At 41.8% G+C, this 25752-nt stretch overlaps 2 protein-coding genes across 5 annotated transcripts in view; both read right to left on the bottom strand.

The window, feature by feature from the left end:
- VEZF1 (vascular endothelial zinc finger 1) overlaps positions 1-23676 on the bottom strand; it is a 33036-nt gene extending 9360 nt beyond the window's left edge. Inside the window, exons 1-4 of one of the 4 annotated variants that reach the window (XR_004280839.1) lie at positions 20278-23676; positions 5609-7328; positions 3526-3682; positions 800-886 (exon numbers count right to left, since the gene is read on the bottom strand). Coding sequence is in view for 3 of the 4 variants with exons in the window: in XM_032322588.1 (XP_032178479.1) it covers positions 192-886; positions 5609-5641 (728 nt within the window). In the remaining variant the exon portion in view is untranslated. Of the gene's footprint in view, positions 1-191; positions 887-2759; positions 3132-3525; positions 3683-5608; positions 7329-20277 lie in introns of those variants that run through there. The other 3 variants (XM_032322588.1, XM_032322589.1, XM_032322590.1) reach the window with 3 other exon arrangements.
- Positions 23677-23762: 86 nt separating this feature from the next.
- On the bottom strand, positions 23763-25727 carry SRSF1 (serine and arginine rich splicing factor 1). Its single transcript, XM_032322591.1, has 4 exons — positions 25413-25727; positions 24821-25005; positions 24265-24437; positions 23763-24065 (listed from the first exon to the last, which is right to left on the bottom strand). The coding sequence occupies exons 1-4, from the start codon at positions 25604-25606 to the stop codon at positions 23871-23873; spliced, it is 747 nt and encodes a 248-aa protein (XP_032178482.1). The 5' UTR covers positions 25607-25727; the 3' UTR covers positions 23763-23870.
- Positions 25728-25752: the final 25 nt, after the last annotated feature.

Genomic DNA, 25752 nt, shown 5'->3' with positions numbered 1-25752 from the left:
CACCACTTGTCAACCACACCAAACTGGAATTAGACCTGGAAGTGTAATACTTTATCTATCATCAATCTCCTCTAATAACACAGGCCTGCCCACAGCTATTCTCACATAAACCTTCTAGGTCACAAAGAGACAAAACTGAAGTTCACTGATACCTCACAGGGAAAAAAAAAAAGCAAAGCAAAATGCAGTACCTCGAGAAGCCTTTCCCACAAACACTGCAAGTATAGGGTTTGGTGATGCCTCCTTCATGAGACCTCACATGGTAAGTCATCCGGTCCTTCCTCTTGAAGCGCTGATTACAAACAGGACACTCGAAGGGCTTTTCATCCGAATGGGAGAGCTTGTGCCGATTGAGGTGGTACACATCTCGGAAGGCCTTCCCGCACATCTCACAAGCATGGTTCTTCTTGACGGGCTTACTGGGTTTCTTGACAGACTGGGTCACAGGCATAGCTGTGGTGCTGGCACTGCTGCTGGGGTTGGTGCCCGAGGAAGATGTAGTGACTGTTGATAAGATGCCAGCAATGGTTGAGACCAACGAAGTTCTGCTGCTGTCCCCAGCGATGGTGGAGATGAGGGGAACCACCGTGGTGGGGGTTTTCTTTGACCGGGACACCAACTTGATCCCTGTGTGGCAGGACTCGTGGCGCCTCAGGTGATAGCTGTCCCTGAAAGCTTTACTGCAGTAAGTGCACACAAATGAAGTTTTGGGTTTCTCTTTTTTAATCCCAATGGCATCCTTTAATGTTTCTGGTGCTGCTTGAGGTTTCTGAGTTATTGGTATTGGAAGCAATGGTTTCTGATCAGGGGGCTCCACAGCCGAGCTCAGGAGGGGCAGCAAGCTGTTCGGTGCTGCCTGCTGTTGGTGATGGGAGGCTTCATGGGCCTAAAACCAAACATTTACACTTCAGAAACAGCCTCGCACAACGGCCTCCAACATTCAACATGCTCCAGACAACAGAGACCAGAAGAAACAATCAAAGAGCCCATAAGCTACTCCCTGCAGCAGAAACCCAGCAACCATCTAGTTACCCTCAGAGCTCCCAATACAAAGCACTAAAATCACTGTGCAGACACAAAACTTTTATGACTAAGTTGCTGACAGTGATCTTGCTTTCAAACAGCTGACTATACACCATCCTGGTTCATGAGGGACAAACCAGCTGATGACATCAGTTTGCCTTAGTCTGTCAGTGCTGAAACCAAGTTTAAATAACTTGTCAGAAAAATTACATTCCAGACTTAAGTATTTACCAGTACCTTACTGCAGTAATGCATACACTACACACACGCACACATACACAGAATCATCTATTTGTCTATTTTACCTAGGAAAAGAAAGGCACTGTCTCTCCCCTTTCCATCAGAAAATCAGTGACTGAGGAAGGAGGCTGTTCCTAAGTGATAAAAGGAACTTAGCTCTCTGAATATATGCCCTATTTGTTATGTTTACTTTTTAAAGTTTTCACTTAGCTGTTCTACTGAAAGATTTGATGGAAATGAAACCTGCTATTAATCAGCCTGGAAGGCATCTGTGAAGGTAGCCTACAGCAAAACACCTGTCAGCTATATCTCACACAGTTCATTTAATCTTACACTAGAAATCTGTATCCTTTAACATCACTAGTTGTTCAAACCCTAAAACTCTCCAAGACAGACTAGCAAGAGAAAACAAACTATAAATAATTAAAATTCCTTTCATTTTCATCTTCTTTCAGAATTTATATGTTTCATTAAAGTATTAGACATTTGCTGTTATAATGTGCTTCTCCACTCCAGAAGTGGACGCCGTCTGGCAATTTTCTTTAGCTGCACTGACAACAAAATTTCATCATGGATCAGGTTCTTGGTATTTACGAATCATTACTCTCTAGGTTTTGATTCTTTTAAAATTCTCCATCCTGATAAACATTTAGGAAATGATGGAAAAAATTCCTGAAATAGTTTTTCCTGATACGTTGTACTTTACCAACGTTATTTTTGAAACTTTTTTGACAGTGAGCCCAAGCCCCTGTGCTTGAGTTTTGTAATCCTAAAAGGATACATGCACCTACAGGTAAGAGTTCCCAATATTTTAAGCACACGACATCCTAGGAGGGGACCATCCCATCATCTTAAGACACTCTAGTCACTTATTTAGGCTTCTCACTCTATAATCACAAGTCCTACAGTTAACTTGATTAAGAGGAAGAAAACAAGGAGACAGACACACACATTCACACAGAGCTTCTTCTACCCTAATGGATAAGAATATCAACCATATAGCTCCACATTTACTTGATGGCCACAACAGCTAAGCCTGGAATCAAGTCTCCCCCAAATCATTAGGAGGTGTGGTATTCAAAGTTACCAGTTCCAATTTAATAATTTTGGCTGAACCCCGTTTTGGGTCCTGGAAGTACTCATACAAATTGTGAGTATCTTTCTGGACTTACAGATTAAACAGAATTATAGTCCACTTTTAATTTAATTTATGGAGCTCCTGTAAATGTGTCTGCCCACAAGACATTAGTGGAAACTTTATAGAATTTGGATGTAAATCTTAACCCCTTTCTAACTTGGCTCTGGGATACCCAAGTTTCCATACAGTATACAAACAGTTAATAGCTGAAGATAGCTCAAGATATACAATTTCAAAGGCTAACAGATCAGATAATAGGGAATGCAAATCTTCTGGACAAAGTTCAGACTTATAGTGTTTAGAGGCATTTTTCCATTCTAAATAACCATTAGTTCGATGGAGTACTAAAAGCACTTACTGCCATTTTACCAATTCAGATGTCTGTGGCAACAAAAAGTATTTTTACACCATTGCTGAAGCTCACTCTCACACGAGGGTCACACCAGGTCCCTGCTTCTTGGGTGAAATGCTGTAGAATGCCTCGACCACTACGGGAATCACTCTCTGAGGATTCCTAGGATCCCCACACTTCTACATGAAGCCTTCTAAGAGGGGAACTGGGTTTTCCCAACTTGTTCTCTGAGGGAGAGACAGAGTAAAACAACAACCATGGCCTGCCTTCAGTTAAGTGATCAAAAAAAACAAAAACAAAAAACTTCTGGGTAGACTTTTATTTGACTAGTATCATCAAACCAAAGCTTTTATTTTATCTCCCATCTCTTTCAACTTTAAGGCTTTTTTTTTTTTTTTTTTTTTTAACACTGCCCAAGCTTTCCTTTTTCTGGGGTTGGCAAAAAAACAAAACAGAAATGTTATTTCATCACCCAGGGTAGTAGGATATAGCACCATGAAATCTCCAGTGCCAGAGGGCAAAAAATTTTGTACTGAAACAAATTAGCATCAGTGAGTCATATCTTGAATGTCCTGTTAGGAGAAGCATCCATCAAACACCTTACAGTTATGGCTTTCACTTTCCACCAGGTTATCTGGAAAGCAAGCAGGTATTAAATTGTTTGAAAATACAAATTCAATAGTAAGCTCTAGGAAACAGACAAGAGAGTTTAACTCTCCCATTTCCCCAGTAAAAATTACTTAAAACTGAAACTGAGTAAGTCTATTCATACCTTGCCATAGAAAAGACTGAAATAGTCTCTTTACCCATTCAACTGTCCTCGGCTCTAAATTATTTTTCCAACAATTTTCACTGCACACATTGCCAAGCCCAGGATCAAATATTAGCTTTCACACTTCTCCATCAGGTGGAAAAAAAGATTTTAATTGCTGAAAAAAATTAAATAATATAAAATCTAATTAACATGTTGATCAATAAATGCTTGGCATTTGTCTTATCCAGAAAAAGAATAAAAGTATTCCAAAAGATTGTTCAACTAGCTTTCCAAAAATTACTTATAGGTTTTTCCTTGCATAAAGAACAATCCCTTTTTTTACCCCCAATCTCCATGAAGTTTACCGACAGCAGGATATAACATGGTAAGTCTAAATCATTCCTCACATGAAAATCACTTAGGTGGCCCATTAATCCCACATTTAAATGACTATCTGAAAGCTTTTTCTAGAGAGGGCATTTGCCACCTATACACCAATCTGGATGCCAAACTAGTTACATAACATATCTTTTCCAAATGCATTTTTAAGTTGACTTAAAGCATGATAAAACAATACCAGATCAGAATGAGAAAAAAAGTTTGTGAGTTCCATAATTTTGCACATCTTCAATTTTAAGAAGCCAGAATATATTTCAACTAGCTATTTAAAAATCAAATTACTCACATTTCAGAGAAAATAGGTTTTAAGGCAATAAACCAGTTCTACACAATAGGTAACGGTTGAATTGTCCAATTCCCTATATTAAGCCCACTGGGATGAGTCCAGTGGCTGCGAGGATTTTTTGAAAATTCTGCATCCATTCCAGGTTAGTTTCAAAAGGTCTCAAGCGCCCAAGCAACGCGTCTGGGATTTCACGGAGTTATTCAAAGAAGGAAAATAACCCAGAGAGGCGGGAAGAACGCATTTAAAGTGACAAGCTTCCTAACCTCCTCCGGTTCTGAAGTTTCCCCGTGAGCTCATCACTGCTGCCCACTAAGTGCTTCGTTTGCAAACAGAAATGAAGCAGGCAAAAAATAAGTTCCAGCCTCGGTCTTCCCGACAGGGGTCCCCCACCTAAAATGGGCGGGCAAGAGGACTGCCAACGTATCGGCTACAGCCACTTTCAAGTTTCTTGCAGAAAGTGCAGACCAACACCCCAACGAATGACTCATCTGGGGGCTTTGTAAGCCGACTTTGTTTGCTCTCTCCACTTTCCGTCTCCCCCACTTGGTTGGAGGAAACGTTCGAGGTGGGACGAGAAGGAAAAGCGCTCCGGGAGAAGGTCGGCCTCCCGGAGTCCCGGCCCCCACCGCTCCCCCCGCCCCGGCCCGGCTAGGGGATTCCCCGGGCTGAATGGGACGGCGGGAGAGCTGGACAGAGGGAGAGGGTGTCAGCTGCCAAGGCTCGGCAAAGGCTTGCGAGAGAAAAAACGCAAATCCAGTGAAAAAGTTTGGGGAGGGGATACTCACTCACAACACCGCCAACAGGGTAAACACAAAAGGGGGGGCGGCGGGAAGGGGGAGTGGCGGGGAAGCCAGGGATACCCGCTATTCGCAGGGATGGGGGGTCAGAAAGTCAACACACACACACACACACAAAAAGAAGAGATGGAGGTGAAAAGGAGAGCGAGCGAAAGATAGATGAAGTGCGTCTGTGTGTGGGGGCGTCCCAGAGTAGGACCTAGAGACCCCCCCTCACCCCACGATGCGGGCCGGGGCCGGGCGCGCTGTGGCCAAGCGGCCCGCGCTATCCAGCGGCCCGGCGCCCTCCTTTCTCTGGGCCGCGGGTGGTGACAGCGACCGGCCTCCTCCCTTCCCCTTCAGGGCGGGAGGGAAGGGTGTGTGCGTGTGCGTGAGTGTGCTAAGGGGGGCCCGGGGTTCACCCCGAGGCCTGCTCTCTCCCCCGCACCCCGTGAGGCCGCCTCCTTTCACCTCAGCAGTCCCGCTCCGCCGGGGCGGGCGGGCGGAAAAACAAAGGGGGATTAAGGCCGGGCCGGAGAGCGGAGCCGGGAGGGAGGGGAGGAGGAGCGCCCGCCCGCCCGCCAGCCCGGGGCCCGGCCCCCCTGTCCCCCCCGTGCCCCCCCGGGGGGGCCCCCAGTACCTGGAACAGGAACGCGGTCCAGTTGGCCTCCATGGCTGCGGCGGCCGACCCCCCTCCTCCCCACTCCCCCCGCTCGGGGAGCCTCCTCAGCCGGAGGAGGCGACAACAAAGCGGCGGCGGCGGCGGCGGCGGCAGCGGCAGCGGCGGCTCCTCAACATGGCAGCGCCGAGCGCGGCCACTTCCGGTAACCTCCGGGACGCACCACCGCCGCGGCGAGCGCGGGCGGGGGGGGAGCCCCGACCCGGCCGCCGCCGCCCCCAGCCGCCCGGACCCCTTCTGGGCGTCCCCGCCGCAGGCTCGCCGCCTCGGAGCTCAGCCAGTGCCCGCCGGCGATGGGGTCAGGGCCCCCGCGGGGGGGCTGGGGTGGGGCCGGGGGCGGGGATGGGGCGCGGCGTCCCCCCCCGCGGGGGTGTGTGGTGCTGCGGTCCGCGGCTCAGGCAGCTGGAGCAGGGGGAGCGCAGGAGAGAAGATGGAGGACGCCAGGGTCTGGCGCGGTCTCGCTGGGCACCGCTGGGCGGTCTCCCGGGACTCAAACGCGATGCCCAGCAGCGTCGCGTGCTTGTCAGACCCTCAGCGGAAAGCACAGGCCACGGCGGTCACCCGGCTTCTCAGTCCCATATGCGTAGCACAGCCCGCGCCTCCAAATTGGGGGAAGCCCCTAGGACTTCGAATGTCCCTCCCTTCTCATACTTCATCCCCAGCCAGCTAAACCCTCCGCCTGCTACAATATGCGTCTGCCTCTGAGTGGCCTTCTAACTCTAGCAAGGAATCCCACTGGGGTGCAGCCTCAGATCCTCCCAGCTGAGGGAAACACTTCCCACGCGTTGAGATGTCATTACTGGCTTATTCTTGGGTGAAGGGCTGAGCTTTCCCATCCTCCCCTTAACTCCAGATAGGATATGAAATTTTACCCGAACTTCCCTCTCTTCCCGCCAAAAAAATTAAAAAATAAAAACAAGTGAGAAAGTACAGACAAGAAATAATTTTAGTCCTTTAGTACAGTCTGCTTCCTCACCCCACAAAACAAAATTCGAACTTGTGGTTGGACGGCGTCAGATGTCACTGAGGTGACCCCAGCCTCTGTTTGCAGTTCCAAGTCTTCCGTGTAGGCGTCACTGCTACTGGAACTTTGTGTGATGATGTCCTTAACGTTTGCTATCCTTTCCTCACAGAGAGGTAGCTACTGGGAATATCGGAGACAAGCTATTATTAAACAAGTGTCTCCAGTCCAAGAAGTCTCCTGTGGCGGGAAATGAGGGGGCAGGCTGTATCAGTGATATTTTTATAAACTCCGGTTTAAAAAAAATTCCTCAGATGGTCACATTATTTCAAGACTTCAACATCTTTCATAACCAACTGTCTCTTATCTCATACACTCCATTTATTCCCCTCAGACACATTTAATCAAGGTCACCATCTTCAACTTCCCCTATACTTACACAATAGAAATAATACGGTTGCAGAATCCTATTTGAGAAAGAAACTAAAGAGATAGAGTAATTTGACAGTCTGTGTTTCCCTCACATCCACTACACATGTATAACCCCTCCCACTGCTTCCTTCCCTCAGTCACCAGAATGAAGGGGCTGGAAACGTTGGTCTGGTTCCTTTTAGAGTCGATTCCCTATTGGACATTGCTTGGAGGCCTTGGGGATGAATGAGAAGTTCTGCAGTATGGATCAGTAGCAGAAGCAGGCAGCACATCAAGGACCAGGTCAGCCTAAGACAGGAGGGGACAGAAAATGATGAACAGTTTCTCACACATCCTTCAGCTAAGCTGCTAGAGTGGCCCCTAGTTCTCCTATAAAAATGTCCATTCCTCTTTTGGGGAGAAAAAATGTTTCAGGTTTATAGGCACATGCAAGATAAGGAGTGATCTAAGATGTATATGTAAGGAATTAACTAGGTAAACAAAAACCTTTGTTCTAAACTTGGACACTGCCTGTTCTTTCATTTTCATTCAGGGAATCCAAGTTTCTGCTTCTTGCACACACATTCACTTCAAAGGTCTATATAATTCAACTACTAAGTTTTCTTCCCAGTTTAGCTTCTCCTACTTTGCAGCCTTTTAAACTGTGTTGAAAATGAAGCTTAAGGATAATGAAAACTAGTACTCATGAAGACCATTATCCTGCTGACAATATTGCTGGACTCTCTTGAACTTCTTATTCTGGGATCTAGAAACCCTTCTCCAGCAATCTTTCTCCCAGTACCTCTGGAGTGGGGTTTTCCCACTAACAGGAAGTAGAGGTCAAGTGAAAACAGTCCAGTTCTCATTACTGAAGAGCTGGGATTCAGATGTATCACTTTTCTTGAGGAAAATGGCTAATTTTATCTCTATCCATGAAAGGAAACCAGAATTCCTGATTGTTCCCCAAACTCTCCCTTAAAAAATTTTTTTAATAACTTTAAAAATTCAGATGAAATTTTAAACCTTAGGATACTTTCCAGTGGGAAAATATCCAAAAGTTTGGAACAATTACTCAAAAACAATCAGCTCCAAATGTTTTGAGGAGTATAATGAAATCAGTAAGATCAAAGGCTCCATCCTTAGAAGGGGCATTTCTACCCTTAGGACAGGCAATATTCTCAACTACGAATAAATGGGCCCCTCCTCAAGCCGCTTCTATAGACCATACTGCGACCCAGTCAAAAGACAAGGGATGTCTAAAGACAGTAAATTCATCCTGATTATTGTAAACAACTTTCAGTGGTTAAATCAATGGTGTCCTGATTATTGTGAAAAACTTTCAGTGGTTGAATCAATGGTGTCACCTCTGGATATAACTGAAAATATGGTGCCTGATTTTAAAAAAAAGTGTGCCTAGATCCACCCCAATAAAACACAGATCCCCTCCCAATCTTGTTCAGTTTCCTCTTGCCCATCTCCTCTGCCCCAGCTTGAATAACCTGGCACTTAACCTTTCAGGGTCTCATTTCCTCATCTTGAAAATGAGGACAAAATAAGTACCTATCTCACAGGGGTGACTTGTGAATTAAATGAGTAATGTAATAAAATGCTTAGAACATTTCCGGTAATATAACAAGTGCTAGGTAAATATTTTTATTGGTGCTATTTACTGGTTCTAGATTAACTTTGGGGCTGGGAACAGTGCATAACTGAGCCAGTTAATTATTCCCCTCTTTCAAAGTAACAAGGGTTTTTTGTTTGTTTGTTTGTTTGACCATGCCTCATTCTGTACCCCACCCTTTTTTTTTTTTAAGAGTTAGAGAGTGATCTTGCGCAGGGGCCCACCTGATGTTGGGAGAGGGGGCGGAGAAGGGACAGAGAGAATACTGAGCATACTCCCTGCTGAGCAGGGAGCTGATGGGGCTCTATCCTAAGACCTGGAGACCATGATGGAGCAGAAAGCAAGAGTCAAACAACTGACTGAGCCACCAAGGTATCCCCCCTATCTCTAAGAGCCCTAAGGTAAGTTGGCCAAAAGGCTAATAACACAAGACAAAGGATGATGCCTGTTAAGATCAGCTTTTCTAGGGGTGCTGGCAGACTCAGTTGGGGAGCATGTAACTTTTAATCTTGGGGTTGTGAGTTCAAGCCCCATGTGTGCAGAGATTACTTAAATACTTTAAAAAAAGATCAGCTCGTCAAAGGTCATGACCTCAGGGTCCAGGGATCCAGCCCTGCATCAGGCTCTCTGCTCAGCCGGGAGCCTGCTTCCCCCCCCGCCTCTCTCTCTGCCTACTTGTGCTCTCTCTCTCTCTCTCTGTTAAATACATAAAATCTTCAAAAAAAAAAAAAGAATTACAATTAGATTTGGATTCCTAGGAATAGAAAACATCTCTGCTGCTGTCAATTACCTGTGCCCAAGTAAGACTCCTCAACAAACTGAAAACAAATCAAATCCAAAACTTTCAGCAGGGAAGATCTACTTCAAAGAAGTTAGAAGAGGATTCAAATCTGGCAAGTTAATGGACTAATTCTTAATGCAAAAAAGCTAGAACTGACAATGAACAAATCTACTAGTAAAAACCAAGAAAGCACTATATGCAAATACTGAAAAAAACAGTGACCTGGGAGAAATGTTACCCTTCATTAGCAGCCTCAATGCAATCGAGGAGGAAAGGAAACACATTTTACCAAAGGGAACACCTCCAACCCCACAATCAAAACAAAACCACCACCACCCAGTGAAGCTTCTGGGAAGAAAGCAGAAGTAATCTCCCCTCCCCACTGCAGTCCACCCCGACTTCATAACCACACTAAGGGCTTAAACCAATTGCGTGTGGCCCAAGTGATCAGATGCTGGGTTTGTGTTTCAATTCTACCACCTAAAGTGTCATCACTAGTTATTTCTGCTTTAACTGGTAAGGTGGGGAAAGGGCAACAATGGAGAATTATTTTTTCTGAATACCTATTTGAGTTCCTTGATGGCTAGAGAGTCACAGAGAACAAAAGTATGGGAAGCAAATCTACCTATTTTCCCAGTAGACATTTAGTTCAAATGGTAGTTGAGGGTTCTAAAACACTGGTCTTTTTTCTTTGCTTCCTTTTCTTTTTTTCTTTCCTCTCTCTGTACTTTTCTTTCAAGTAGGCTCAACCAACTGAGCCACCTAGGCACCCCAAAAAACTGTTTCTAAGAAGGGTCACATACCCAAGATGCCAAAAACAAGTCCAAAGCCAAGCAAACACATTTATCACTTTAACTCTTCTAGGAAGAAGCTACAGAAATCAAAGCTAAATCTATCAGCTCCTTCCACAAAGCATTTGAGTAGAAATACTAACTTCCATTTTACAAATCCTGAATGGCTGACAGAGGACATCTAACAAATAGCAAGCAAAATAGCACAGGATACAAGAAGGAAAGAAACTAAGACAGGTCAAAAATACACCAAGTAAGAAATTCAATACAACTGGAAAACATACTCTCAGGCACCAACATTTCTCCTTTGGCCACCTGTTCCTTCCTGCCCTCAGATGCCCCAAGCTCAGGGTAAGGGCTAAGCTTGAAAAAAAAGTTGATACCTAACAAGTCACACAAACTTGGTGGGCCTGAACCAAAGTAAAAGCTTAGTTCAGTTACAACATCATGCTAATATTCAAAAACAGAAATTAAATCCTTATGTGAACAATTACTCTGGTACAGAGATAAATCTTTCAGTGGCTTTAGCCTCCACCCCAAGCACATTCCTCTAGTTGAAAGGAGGATGTAAGGACACCAAAGAGCATTGTGCTACCCATCTGCATTACCAGAAAAACTATTCATTTGCAAAGATTACTACTTATTAGCACCCCCAAATGTTGTGAAGAGTAGGGGCAAGTGAATATTTACCCAAACAACAGATTCACCTCTTTAATAAATTCACACCAGATTTAGAGGTAGTCCAGAGTTCAGGTAAGATTTCTCTCTCAAATCTCCAAAGAGTTAGCATATTAGTACATGCAGATTTTATGATTTCCTCTTTCTGAGTCATTAGTCCTTCCTCTCCCTTTCATGGACCTAGAAGTAAGAAAAAGCCTCATCAGGCCAATCTGACGTTCCGCTAAAGATCCCTCCATTCCTGGTAAGAAAGGGAATAGGGAATAATGAAACACGTGTTGAGGAACTGATGCATTATGTTCCGTGTGTGCGGGAAGTGAGCAGTGATGACCAAAGACACAGATAAGACATCACAGGACTAGCTAGACTAAGCTTTAGGAAGGTTGCTCTGCTCCAGAAAGCAATGCTGAAAGATGGCAACAGAAGGCCAGAACCACATAAAATCTGGCTATGGCTCCAGGGGAGGGAATTCACTCCTTTAAAGATGTGTTTTGGGGGCACCTGGGTGGCTCAGTGGGTTAAAGCCTCTGCCTTCGGCTCAGGTCATGATCTCAGGGTCCTGGGATCGAGCCCCACATTGGGCTCTCTGCTCAGCAGGGAGCCTGCTCCCCCCCCCTTCTCTCTGCCTGTCTCTCTGCCTACCTGTGATCTCTCTCTGTCAAATTAAAAAAAAAAACAAAAACAAACAAAAAACCAAAAAAAAAAAAACCTTTCTAAAGATGTGTTTTGACCCTGAGAAGTCTCTGAACTAGACACTGCCTAAATTTCAGTCATTGGGTCCAGGCATAAAAGCAGGTGCAGGAACCTGGCAAGCTGTTTGTTAAAGCTCAACATAGAGACAACAGCTGTACTCAGCATTTACCCTGTAAGCTGTGAATAAAACATCAAGCTTACCAGCTATCCACAAACACTACTGGAAACTGCCTGAGCAGCGACAGGAAGCTCTTTGCTAGAATTGAAGAACGAAGACCAGAACTCCTAGAGGACAGTGCCAATTTTGACTTGATGAACAACTTACTATGGTAAACAGGGAAGATGGGTCAGATTCAGAGAATCTAGATTTTTCTTCTGATGTGACTTTAGTCTTTTAAGCAAAGCATACAAGCCTCTCTTCAACTAGTTGACAGAAGTAAATTAGCCCTCTACCCCCAAAGCCTAACCCTGTCCTCTGCTTTTTGTTTACTGACCTTACATAAGTAGCCCCCTTTCAGATCCCAGCTGTTTCCTCTTATTTTTCCAGCTTCCTCTCCCACTGCCCCTTTCCTTTCACTTTCTCTCCCCTATCATTCAGCAGTGAAGACTCAGGAGAGCAGATGGCAAGTCATCAATCCAAACAAGTGAAAATGCTTCCTGAGCATCAGGTATAAAGTAATCCCCGAAACAGGCAATTTAATGTACACATTATCTCTTTTAGTAGTTTGGACTTTAGGTAGGAAAGGCATAATATAATTACTCTTTATATACGGGAGAGCATCTTCAGACCAATCTATTAGAACTGGATTCATAATACGGGATGCAAAAAGCCCTAGTGATGCTTCACAGAGACATTGAAACCATCTGCATTGGACCTGATAACCTTTATTCCTACAGTAATGCATCCAGTCCCCTACATAGTACTCAGCAAATCTCATGAAGGTTGAGGAAGCCCCTGTTATGTTTCATAGATTTAACTTAGTGCTGATAGTTACTCTAATCATTTAAGCAAAGCACATGGAAGGGTCTAAGTTGGAAGTATAATCTGTGATTAGCCCTCTCACTAAAGAGATGAGGAAACTGAAAAGGATGCTGCACTACTAAAGGCAGATTTAGGATTTATTCCAATCATTTCCTGAAAACCACGGTATTTGGGGAAGGAAACACATCTGGGTAGGAAGGGAGCAGAAAGGGAAAAGGGCATCTCCCTTCAATAACTACTCAAATTAAGTTAAGTTTGTCTTGGTGGCTCTAAGCCCTGGTGAACACCCAGTCTTTTATGTTGTCATGGGTAAAGTTGGTCAGGCTATGCTAATTCCAACCCAGAATAACATATCTTAGATCTTTAAATGCCATCCAGAATACTGCAAGGACTACTTCCCCAGTTCATAATGAATTCTAATCACCTTAAAGACAGATCAAAGACCTCCCTATTCCTAATGTAGACTCCCTTCCTTAGAGAAATGGCTCATGTGTATAACTGTCCTGTAACTATTACAGAGGCTTCGCTATTTCAGTATACAAGTATTTATTGAGCACCTATATTAAATGCCTGGAGCTGTACTTGTCACTGGGGATACTTTAAGGATCTCTTCCAGTAATCAAAACTTGACAATTATAGACTAGTTAAACATTTGTATAAAGTGCTTAAAGAGAGCTGGAAGAAAAAAATATTTTAAGAGGGTATTGCGCTCTTTAATACTAAGTAGACTTCACCTCTTTAGTTCCCACGTAAAGTGACAGTTTTGACACCAAAGATTATCATGCAGGATTGCTGAGTATGGAAACTCATGCCTAAGAGGTTGTATACTCAAGACTAAGTATAATGCAGATTTTTACTGTAAAGTGGGAAGTCACCACATTTTTTTTTTTTTTAATTCCTCTACCTAGAGTGGTTAAGAATTTCAGTGTCATGGATGTAAGTGTATACTCAGCTACTAGAACAAATGCATATAGACAAATACCCAACCACAGGGTCTTTTCTATGCTACTGTCCTTTGTGGGACTGTTGCCTAGTTGAGAATTGCTAGTCAGGCCCTGTTGCCCTGTAGAGGCCAGCCTGACTAGCAGTGGTTAAAAGATGGCAACGGCAGCTCTGATGCTGGCTCAGCATTGCAAACTAGAGAGTCAGGGAGCTAAGCACCCCACTTTCTTGATGCTGAGCTCTGGGCTTCCTCTACTGAGACTAAATGAACTCCTGCTTCAAAACAGTCCCCAGCAATCCGGCTAAGACAGCGATCAAAGACAGCACCATGGGACACCCTGGTGGCATCAGGTGGGTATTACAGGTGATGTTCACTTGAGTCATAGACTTAACTTGCCCCTATAAACCGCCCCTTCAGAAAAGGCAGACTGGCTTTTTAGACAGCTATAGTAAAACAAATTTGTTGCAAGGATTCAAGTTCTGGGCTGTTACTTTTACATGTTTGAACTTATTTCCTCAAACTGCACAATGAGGCTAATACCAGATAAGCATTAAAATGAATCACAGTACCTCATGGAACAGTTAGCTACTGCTTTCCTTGAGAATAAGGTATTTGTCTTATGCCCTTACATGTTTCCCTTATTAAAACTTTCCATTAAAAAAGGTAGCAAGGGCATGAACCCTTGAAGCTACTACTTTGGAAATAAGCCCAATATGTTTGCAGGACCATACTAAGCTATCTTCACCTAAGCTATCCCATGCACCTAAGATTTCATGAACATATTTATTCATAAACATTAAGAGGTGCCTTAGCATACCAGGCATCTTGGAGTAAGTGTCAAAAAGTTAATACAGTGCTTGCTCTCTGAGTTTATCACATACCCAGGGGAAGTAAAACACACATATATGGAACAACTATACAACATCCAAGTGCACACATTATATGACACTACATAAACATAAAAAGCAAAGCAGAAATATAGTGCAATTAGTCCAAGAACTTTCTAAGTCTTTAGATGATCATGAAGTAGTAGCGTTAGAGGCGAAAGAAATTGGGGTGCTTGTAGGGTATGTGTGTGGGGGAAGGAACGAAGTTTGTTGAGTCCCTTGGCTTTGAGACAATTAAGTCACCAGGGTCAGAATCCTGGAGCCATGTTGACTCCCAAACCAAGGAAATATACTACCCCCTTTTCTAAAGTTTATGTAATCTTCACCTATGAATGCCTTTATAGAGAACAGTAAAGGCCAAAATAATCCAACACCCAAATCTGCAGGAATTCTCATGGAGGTATGACCACTTTGTTTTTAAGTACTTTAAGGCTTCTTCTGTTAAGAATCATGCTTAAGAATGATGTAAAAAGGAGACAGAGGAGGAAGCAGCAAGAGGGAACCACTCTACTCTTAGGCAGAACACCAATTTTTGATGATCAATAAAGTGTGTACAGCTTGCGAAAGACCAAGTTTCTTCTTTGCAAGACTGATTTTTGGGACATTCACTTCTCCCATTATAAATGCCTTATGCTAGCATTGATTTATTTGGAAGTCGGGGGTAAAACGGGGAAGAATCCCAAGCAGATTCTGGGCTGAGCAGAGCCCAACCTCACAACCCAGAAATCATTACCTGAAACCAAGGCAGACACTCAACTACTAAACCAGACTGAGCCACCCAGGCACCCTTAGGCTACCATTTATATTTGAATTCCCTAGCATCACATCAGAGAACTATTTGAATGCAATATTAAGATTTTCCTCTTCAATAATCCACCCAGTTACCCTAAAGTTTGTGAAATAGTTTTCTACTGTGTTGCTTTTAAGGAATAGAAGTTCTATCTCTTAACATTAAACTGTAAGTGCTGCATTTGGCTGAATGAGATAAAAATATTACAGAAACCTCATTGGGTAGGAAAAAACACAAAACTTTCAAAGAGTAATAAAATAGATTGTGAAGTTAAATGCATCACAGAGAAGAGAGCTATTATATGGGCTTAGAAGTTTATTTTTTAGTTTCAGGAATTAAGTTTAAGGATAGTCAGGATTTTAAGCTTCAGGGTGATAACATTTGAGTGGGAGGAGGGAAGGAGAAATGTCTATTAACACAAAAGCAAAAACAAATATGGTCAGTATTTACCAGACCAGCCATAGCAAGGGAAGATGTGATTGAGAATAGTGTTAAGTTGGGAAGGTAGACTAAAACCCATAGTTGATTTGTATTAAGGGAGTTGACATGATGTTTTAGGAAGATCAGACTTGATGGCCAGGACGGAGACTAGAGTCTGTGAAACCAGCTTAAACACTTTAAGTAATGAATCTGGGTGCACAAGTATGCTGATATGGCAAATGGAGATGGAACACAAAACTGAAGAGCATTTTGATGCAGCAAACTATAGTTGAAGTCGTAGATACAATGGTACTGTGGCTAGGAACTGGTTATACAGAAAGTCATAGAACTACGACCTTGATGTAAGTTTAGTACCTGGTTTTAGAGGACATAGGAGCCATTTTTAAGTTTTCTTTGTTGTAGTGTGCTTGCTGTACTGCGAATCAACATTTCACATCTTAAAATGTGGATATCACTTGATTTATTTGTAATTCAAATTTCTTAAAAAAAAAAAAAAGTCTCAAAAATAACTAGAAACACTCCAGGAGGTCACAGAATGGAAAATGATATTTTAATGTTACATACAAATATTTAGCTTCTACTACTACACAATAAATATCAGTTAAAGATTTATTCCCAACTTAGACACAAAGAAATTTAGACCTATATTCACTGGTTACTTATTCAAGAAATTCAGAACGGGAAAGAATTCAAATATCTCTTCCAAAGCAATTGGATAATTATCTTGAGTGTCTATTCAGTGCATAGCTATTTTGCGCTATGTACCTGGAAGGGGGAGGAAGAAAGGTTACGACCTGTTAGAAAAGACAGATACATACACAACTCACTAATAATCAAGGCAGAATGGCAGTTTCAAAATACAGTAGAAATACTCTGTGCGAACAGAGGAAGAACCAATAGTACTTCTCATTTAAAGTGAGTTCTTATAGTGACTACTGTGCCAGACACATCTTGGTTCCTCAGAAAATAAAAATTCATGATGCAAGAAAGTTGAAGTAGATGGCTGGATAGTGCAAGCAAGCTAGGTGACATGGCTATACTAGAGCAAAATACACAAGTCTGTGTCCACGCACAAAGGAATGATTGTCTGTGTAATGGGTATTAGGTTTCCAGGAGGTCATTTTTGAGGTACTATCCAATGTTAAGTTATACCTCTCTAAATGAGCAGATAGAAGGCATTGCAGGAGGAAAAAACAGTAGGACCAAATGCAAGAAATGCTACAGAATGCCTAGTCCTGGGACATGGAGTATATCAAGGGAAGGGCTAGAGATGAGACTATAGAGGTAGGTAGGCTAGGAGCTAGGTCACCAAAGGGCTCAGCTGCTGTTATTTCTAAGAATAACCTTCAAGCACAGAAGTTTCAAATACTATTGTATAAAGTGAGAAAATATATTTTTCACTTAAAAAAAATTACCTAACAACAGTAGCTGGTGGACAGCTAGGGCTTGGGCTGAAGATACTAATGAATTTCTAACAACACTTGGCATTCACTGACCATACAACAGATGGTATAAATCACATTTCTAAGCAAGCCACATTAAGGGAAGGAGTGGTTCAGCCCAGGACTGTTGGCTTTTTTTGGTTTAAGGAATACAGCAGCCTGTCCCTGTTTTAAACCTTAATCTCTGCTGCAACTTGAAAGCTTATCCCAAACTTTGTGTGTTAAGGCTCCCCTAACACTCAGCACCTCAGGACACAATTCTGCCACGCCTCTGGCACTTTACAATCTCCAAGTTTAGCCTTTTTCTTTTACAAAGGGAAATACTGGATTTTCAATTGTACAATTTTGGTTTTAGAGTGTCTCTTCATAGGCTAAATTAAGGAGACCTCACAGCTAAAATTCCTAGAATTAAGGATAGGAAATAACCAGTCTAGAGCATTCTCCATTCAACTTGTACCAAGCCTGCTAGTCAACAACCACCTTCTGTGGCCTCACTTGCCACAGAAAATGACAGGCAGGCAGATAAGCTCTACTGTGCAAACTTGATTTTCTTCTCCTGGAAAAAATTCTTTTATTTGCTCTTAGTATCTTATTTTTCAAAGAAGACAAGTTTCTAACATTTTAAGGAGGGTGCTTCCATACCATATTGACGAAGTTATATCATCAAATGGGCCTAAGTATTTTTAGTGAATTTAAACAGGAGGTAACTTTGTGCCCTTACATTTTTTGCAATGTAAGGTTGTAAGGAAGGAGATGATGGGAATGACAAATGCTAAAGTGTTAATTCTCCCAAATTTTCAGCAGTCTTAATATAAAATGACATTAAGTAAACATGACAAGAGAACTATGTGTATGGACTTCCTGATCACAAGATACTCTGTGCTTAGTTAAGAAAAAGCCTAGAAAACAAAATATAAACAACTTCATGAATAAGCAGTTTAAGACACTAACACTCATTAAGTATCTTAGTAATGCTGAGAAATTACAGTCCAGAAATGTTTCATGCCATAAAAACAAACGACAAAGAGTTCTGAAAACATTTTCATTTTTCCTAAGATCAATTTTATGCCTAGATTGCCACGTGCAGCACATCGACTCCAGTACCCAATTCTTACTCTTCTGGCCTTACTGATCTCTACCTTTAAGTGTACAGGGGAGGCAGAAAAATAAGCAGATTCATATTTTCAGCATTTTCTAAGTCCCTGAACCTATTTTTCTTCTTTAGCAGTTCAGTACTAATAAAGCTCTATTCAAAACCTAAATGGATCCTCTACTTGACAGATACAAAAAGAAAACTTACCCACCCTTAAACACCCCACTTAACTTCGGAGCTGATAGATAGGATTAAGATAATTTGTGTCCACCTAGCTTTAAGCGATTCTTTGTGGTAAGGATACTTTCCTGGTTGACTTTGTATAATAGCTCCCTCTAGTGGCTACATGGTTTTCCCTAGCATTTACTCCAATAGGGGAGCAGAAAAGAACATGGTAAAAGAAACAAGCAAAAAAAACAAAACCCAAAAAACACGTTAACTAGACATTTGGCAACCCCATCCGCTGTTTTGCTCGTATCTGGTTAAGAGGAGTATATAGCACTCTAGGGAGGCTCTCCATTTCTATTACCACTGATAGTTCTTTCAAAAGCTGATAGAGTTCTAAGTCACAAGGCAAGAACAGGATTTAAGTCCTTTGTACTGGAGAGAAAGACAAACATCCAGAATCTGCTGAACTAGATCTTAAGTACTGTCCTCCGTCATTCTGTACACCTGAAACAGCAACTCCTTATGCAAAGGCATGCATAAATTCTCTCCCCCAATAACCCAGTTGAAGGAACTTACTAATAAAATGTTGAGATTATTTCTGCCTAAATTAACTTGCATATGAAAAGACTAATTCATTCTATTTACCTTTTTGGGGTACTACAGAAGCACCAAGTGATTCTTTAAATAGAAAAAGACCTTGATTCATACAAAATCACAACCACCTTCAGGTATAGCTTTTAAGTTATCAAGATGCATCCCCAAAGCCCTCAATCACAGGACTAAGTGCTGGTTTAAGTATAACTACGATTTCTTGGGCCTTTACTTAGAGGAAATTTTTGCCAGGACTACCATCTATTCAAAAGACAATCAAAATGAACTGAGGTTTCCTTATAATCTCATCAATTCATGCCAATCCCAGCTTCTCCTATGGATCCTATTGACCAATATTCCTGTGAAGTATTGGGGGAAAAAAAATTACCCCCAAAGAACTGAATATATACCACTACATACACTAGGATGGCAGAGTACTTCCTTCAGTGTACAACTGTGAGTCCACTAAGCAACAGAATATAAAGAAATGTGGGCCATACCTTTTTTCTCGGGGCTGCTTCAGCCTAAAAAGACGGGAAACTTAGATCTCCATTAAGAAAGGATCCACACTAACAGGTTTGTTTTCATGCACATGAAGCTTTAGCTCAATATTTCATTAGAGTTCTATAATCTCTTACCCAAACTCAAAGGGGCAGGTGTATTTGAAATTCAGAGCCATTTGCAGTTTATATAATAAAATAAAGTACGGTATACAAATAGACTCTGTATCATGTAACACCCCCAGCAATGCCTATGCAAAGTGTGTAACGAAACCTCAGTAAATCTGCAGAAGACCATGTATTCCCAGTTAAGTGCAAAACGAAGGCATCAATTCTGGTCAGGTTTCACATTCAACAAAAAATTCTGTTTTCAGAATTTTTTGGATAAGAGATTGTGAACACGTTTTCTGCCTTTGCACTCTTATACTGGGATGAACTAATTAAACCAAAGACTGGTTATTACAACAGAACTTCAGCCCAAGTCTCTTTTTATACTATTTATGGTAAATACACAGAACTTAATTTGTAGTTTCAGTACACTTTCATATACAAAGTGAGAAGAAACATATAAGAAATTCATCTACACAGAAAACTTGGAAAAAACCCCAAAAAACAAACCCATACATCAATCCTAATGAGCAAGAGGTTTCAAAGATAAAACTGAGCTGAAATTCTAGAATCATATTTACAGTTAAGTGGACACGGGAGCACTCAATTTATGAAGGTATGAAACTTAGTGGGGAGAAACATTTTTAACAAGGAAACTCTGTTCATAGTTCTTTTTAAAAAATTAAACAAATTTTAAAAAACAAAATTCAGATCCCAAACAATTAGGAATCAGAAAATAGGTTTCTTACCTTTTGTTTCCAGAAGGATGTGGGCTGAACAGCAAGGTGGGTTATTCAATCTGACGTTATGAAAAGTAATTGCTTCTTAAAGTTTTTCCTTGGTTAGAAAATAACAAACTAATTATAGGCTCCCTACACTATTCTAAGGGAACATAAATAGGGAGAGAAAAGGGGAACAATTCAGGGCTACTTTTTTAGTTGCAAAATGGTACAACTTTCTTCTTACAGCTGCCAAAATGGGCAGAGGTTTAGGGTTCATTTCCTAAGACTGAAAAACAAGTCTGCATCTGCCCTCACAGCTCTGAGCTATCTGGTCTGGTGCCTATCTATCTTCTATAAATATGCAGCCAAGTCCTCTGATCTTCAGACACCCTATTATCAGACAGTACTTTCTATACCTCAATTCTGACGTTTGGACTACTCAAGTTTTTAGCAGAACACAGCTTTCAACTTAGCCTAAATGCACTCAATCTTCACTGAAGGCAATTTTTCATCTTGATCTGGTTTCCAACACATTCAATGAACATAGGCTTAAGTTTAGCTTACATTAACCTTTCCAAAATTAGTTGTTTAAAAATACTTATACTCTATACATGAAAGTTAAAATCCTTCCACTTCTTGAACATTGTATTTTGAATTCCTGCATAGAAACTAGTAACTTCCTTAATCTAAACCAATTTACAAGTGCAATCTTAGTTTTAAATTTAACATCCCTGATCTTCCTTACATTCCACAAGGCTCATCTAAATGTTTTGGTTGCGTGTCCTTATGCAAGTCCCTTGGGGCCACTTCTTCTATTACCAAGATTATGTCTAGCTTTTCCTAGGTTTCGAATTATGTCACCTCCATAGTGGTCTTAAATTCAGCTTCCAACTCTTATTAGCATCCAAGGCAAATGTTAGTATTTAGTTATTTCTTTTGGGTGCAGAAAAAAGTGTTTTGATGGTTTTGACTAGCTATGAGGAAATCAAAAGAAAAAGATTAGGGATTTTAAGTAAAAATCTCCTCCCCCAACTCATTGAAAATTTAGCACCAAGGGGCTATCAAATAAAAAGATACAAGAACGAGCAGACTAAGATATATATCACTGCTTTGGTATGTTCTGGATACAGAATATTATAGTTGAGAAGGATTTGCAAGGCACAATTATAAAGAAAGCCCAGCTTCTCATGAACAATAAATAAGCAGTTAAAATTCTAGTGTATTACATTTCAGAAAAAAAATGTAATTTGTGTTAAGATTTCTAATCTGCACGGACTTTAACATTTAATACTTACCAATTTTTGAGAAAAGCTTGAAAATCTCAAAGGCTATCTCCAAGTTAACATTAACTAGTCACTACCCGATTCTGCACAAAGCCTATGTTGTCTAGATGATCACCAAAAAATAGACATCTATAAATTTAATCATTTTTATCAAAGTATGGGAAGATTATCTTTCAGAAACTAGATCACCCATTTAACATACTATATACACAATTGCCTTATTCTTACCTTATCTCCCCGAAAAGACTTTTATAATTAACAGTAAGATGGCTAATTCCATTTATTAGAAATAATCTTTCAAGAACCTTTAATTTACTAACACGTAACAGAATCTTATCAAAGTATTAACTGATAAACTAGTCACCCAATTAAAATTTTACATGAAGAGGAAAAAGGACAACCATGCATAGTTTTTTAAAAAATGTTTATTTTTTTCAAAGAAAAACGGCAATAGCCAATTGGAAACCTACTTATTCTTCAACTCCAATTTTGTTCTTTAAATTTAGAAGTGACTTACTGATTTACTATTTAAACAAACCCCCCCTTTCCCCTTTAAATGTTTACCATCTACTCGTGCTGAATCCTTCCAAGGAGATTGCTCCAGCGTATTATCTCCAGGTCCTCGCTTTGCTCCTTTTACCAAAAAATGCAAAACACAATTCCATCGTGCATCTTAAGGGCTCCAATCGTCAAAAATAGGAAAAAAAAAATCTTTGGAATAGCCAATTAAGTTGAATAAAAAAAAAAAATATCCACACGAATGCGGTTTGGTTGGGGCAGGAATCCACTCCTATGTTCCTGGTAATCTGATCCCGCTCCATGAATCCTTGTAATTCATCCTCCCTATCCTATCCACATTATGATTTGAATCCAATGATCCAGCTCCAAGGATTGGGATCCAGTGAGCCCTCTCCAATCCAAACCTTTATAACCAGCAAAACCAAAAAAGAGGAGGCAAAATGTTAGATACTGTAATCAAAAAAGGTTTCTGGGGAATGATGAGTTATGTCTGTCATCAGTTTAACAGATGTACATCAATAACTATCAAATTCCCCAAAACAAGTTTCTGAATGGTGTTCAGATAAATTTTAGAAACTTAATCATCATAGAGACTAATTGGAAGAAGCATTTTATATTTACAGTTCAACTGATAATGCCAACACTTGTTACTGTACAGCGTATTACAGGTTTTGTGGTTGCAAAAAGTTATGTAGTTGAAAAGTTTACTGGTATTGCTACCCACCCTAAGTCTAAACTAAACCTAATGCTCCCATCTGCAATTTAATTTGTAAATTAAAGTGTTTTAAACATGAGTCAATTATGAATATTAGTTTAAAAGGGGAAGGTGAGACTTAAAAGTATTCCCAACTAGATTATCTACACCAATACATTGGAATTCTATTTTGCTTTCATTTTGTCTTAAAAAAATGAAATAGCAACGCTATATCAGTCACACAGAGGACATGCAGATTTAGCAGTATTGATATTATACTCTATCTGGTTGGAATTAAAGACACCCTGTACCCACATGTACACCAACAGCAGGTCACACATTAACAGTTGTAACTAAGCACTGTGACAAATTAGCCAGTTCTTCCCACATTAGTCCCTATTAAAACAAAAAAGGGGGGAAGGGAGCAAAATAAACTGTTACAAAATGGGCAATATAATTTTGCCACAATTGCCAAGGTTTAAAGAGCAAAGCAATTGTAGCTAAAGGTAACTGCATAAGATGTTTGCAAATGTTTTAAGGTAGATGTATATATATATATAATCACTTTCAACCCTTGCCTTTTAGTATAAGGTCAATACTGCCAATTTCATCTGTGACAATAGCACTTGGAGTCATACCATTGCCTCCATTATTGATCTGATCCTCCTCAATCCTCCTTTTGACAATCCTAAAATGATTGAAATGTGCTCCACAATCCTTAATCCAAAGCATTCTTAATCCATCTCTTCAGATATGTCTACAGAAAGACACATGAAAAGCAAGATAAACATAAGAACTTCCCCAGGTAAGATAACCACAAACACCCCCAACATCCCAGTTCACACAAACCAGAGCAGAATAGACATTTACACAGTATCACAGTCTGAAGAGCATGGAGAGTTAACTAAATTTAAACAATCCTGTCTATGACATCACTTAAAATACAATTTATCAGACATGAGGGGAATGTAGATGTTAGGAGCAAGGGGATATTACACAAGAATGCAATTCAACACTTTAGCCCATTCTGAACAAAACAGTTTGAATTAAAAAATGAAAAGATTGTACTGAGTAAAGGAAAACTGTATACAACATGGGTTCTACAAAAAGTGTCACCAATCATCTTATGTACGAGAGCGAGATCTGCTATGACGGGGAGAATAGCGTGGTGATCCTCTGCTTCTCCTTGGGGAGTAACTGCGACTCCTGCTGTTGCTTCTGCTACGGCTTCTGCTACGACTACGGCTTCGAGAGCGTGATCTTCCATAACTTGGACTTCTGGGCCCATCAACTTTAACCCGGATGTAGGCAGTTTCTCCCTATTGAATAGACAGAACTTTCGATTGAAAGATCTAAGCTTTCACCTGTCTTCAGGCATGCTGAACGAATACAACTTAACTAAAACCAGGAATCTGGTACTTTACTTGGACACCCTTGCCTGAATCTTACCTTCAAATTCCACTGTTTAGACCACTGTATCCAATTCTGGCCAAAGAAAAGAGTAAATGTAAAACCTACCTCATGAGATCTAAACTTAGTGTTATCCAGTTTTCGAACTGCATAGGTCATATCTTCTTTCCGTACAAACTCCACGACACCAGTGCCATCTCGGTAAACATCAGCATAACATACATCACCTGCTTCACGCATGTGATCCTTTAAATCCTGCCAGCTTCCACTTGGAGGCAGTCCTAAAAAAGTATTTTTTCAATACCAATCACCCTACATTTCACATTAAACATAAATTTACACTAGAACAAGGACTACTTTAAAATAAATGATTAGTTCACGGTCCTAGGTAAAGAGCAGTTCATTAAAATCCTGGAATCCGAAGTCCAAAATTATCTGTCAAAAATCTTCATATTCTAGGTATCCAACCTAATGGTAAATTAAATAAGTAGTATATTGGCGTTATCTCCACTACGGTAATCTTCGTTTACTAAATTCACCCAAGAAACTTAAGTAATTTACGACGTACCACAAAAACTTGAATTGGTCAAAACTGGTCACTCAAGGAGAAACTTAAAAGTGGTTCCTGTCCCTTCTCAACACCCCTCACGAACAATAAACTCACCGGAGACAACCACTCTGTTTTCAGAACGCCTGGACGGGGGGCCATAGCGGCCTCGGGGAGCCCCGCCACCTCCACCCCCGCCGCCGCCTCGGCCTGTACCACGGCCGCTTCGAGGAAACTCCACCCGCAGACGGTATCCATCGTAATCATAGCCGTCGCGACCATACACCGCGTCTTCCGCGTCTCTGCGTGATCATAGAAAGCAAGAGGTTTAAGAATAAGGCCCGGGAGGGGCCGCTAACTCAGTCAGGAACTAGCGGCCCCCGCACATGCGCACCCAGCGTGGAAGAGCCCACATGCGCTGCATAATAGGAATGGCCCCTCCCCCACCCAGAAGCACGCCAGGCTCCCGACCACTACACCAGCCCTCGGCGCCTCAGTTTCCCGCTCCGAGACGGAGAGTCCGCTCTGGGGACGTCCGTGGGCCCAGCCACCAGAAAAAACACCGCGAGTCGGCTCCTTACTCGGTTCCTGCATGGGCGATATCGTCTTACCCCCAACCTAAGAGCCCACCTCCCCATTCTCTGTATCGAGGCCTTCCCCGACTACTCCAACTTATTGCCTCAAGGCGGCAAGCCCCGGGCCGCCTCACCGAGGGTCCTCGAACTCAACGAAGGCGAAGGGCGGTCCTCCGCGGCGATTCTTGAGATCGATGTCGCGGATAGCACCGTATTTGTAGAACACGTCCTCAATGTCCTTGGTTCGGATGTCTGGAGGTAAGTTACCCACGTAGATGCGGCAATCGTTGTTCCCTGCCGGGCCACGAATCACACCACCTCCCGACATGGCGGCGACGAAAAGCGCGGACTCGAGCACAGGCCTTCCCACCAAGCCTAGCGCACGGCAGAGCAAGCCCGCAGCGACACCACGTCTCCCGCGGCCCCTCCAAAATGGCGCCTTTATCAGCTCGGCGCACGGATATGGGGGGAGGG

This window comes from Mustela erminea, chromosome 18 (assembly GCF_009829155.1).
Source record: "Mustela erminea isolate mMusErm1 chromosome 18, mMusErm1.Pri, whole genome shotgun sequence".
Lineage (NCBI taxonomy): Eukaryota > Metazoa > Chordata > Mammalia > Carnivora > Mustelidae > Mustela > Mustela erminea.
The sequence above is the reverse complement of the archived record's forward strand: the minus strand, read 5'-3'. Positions and strand labels throughout refer to the sequence as shown.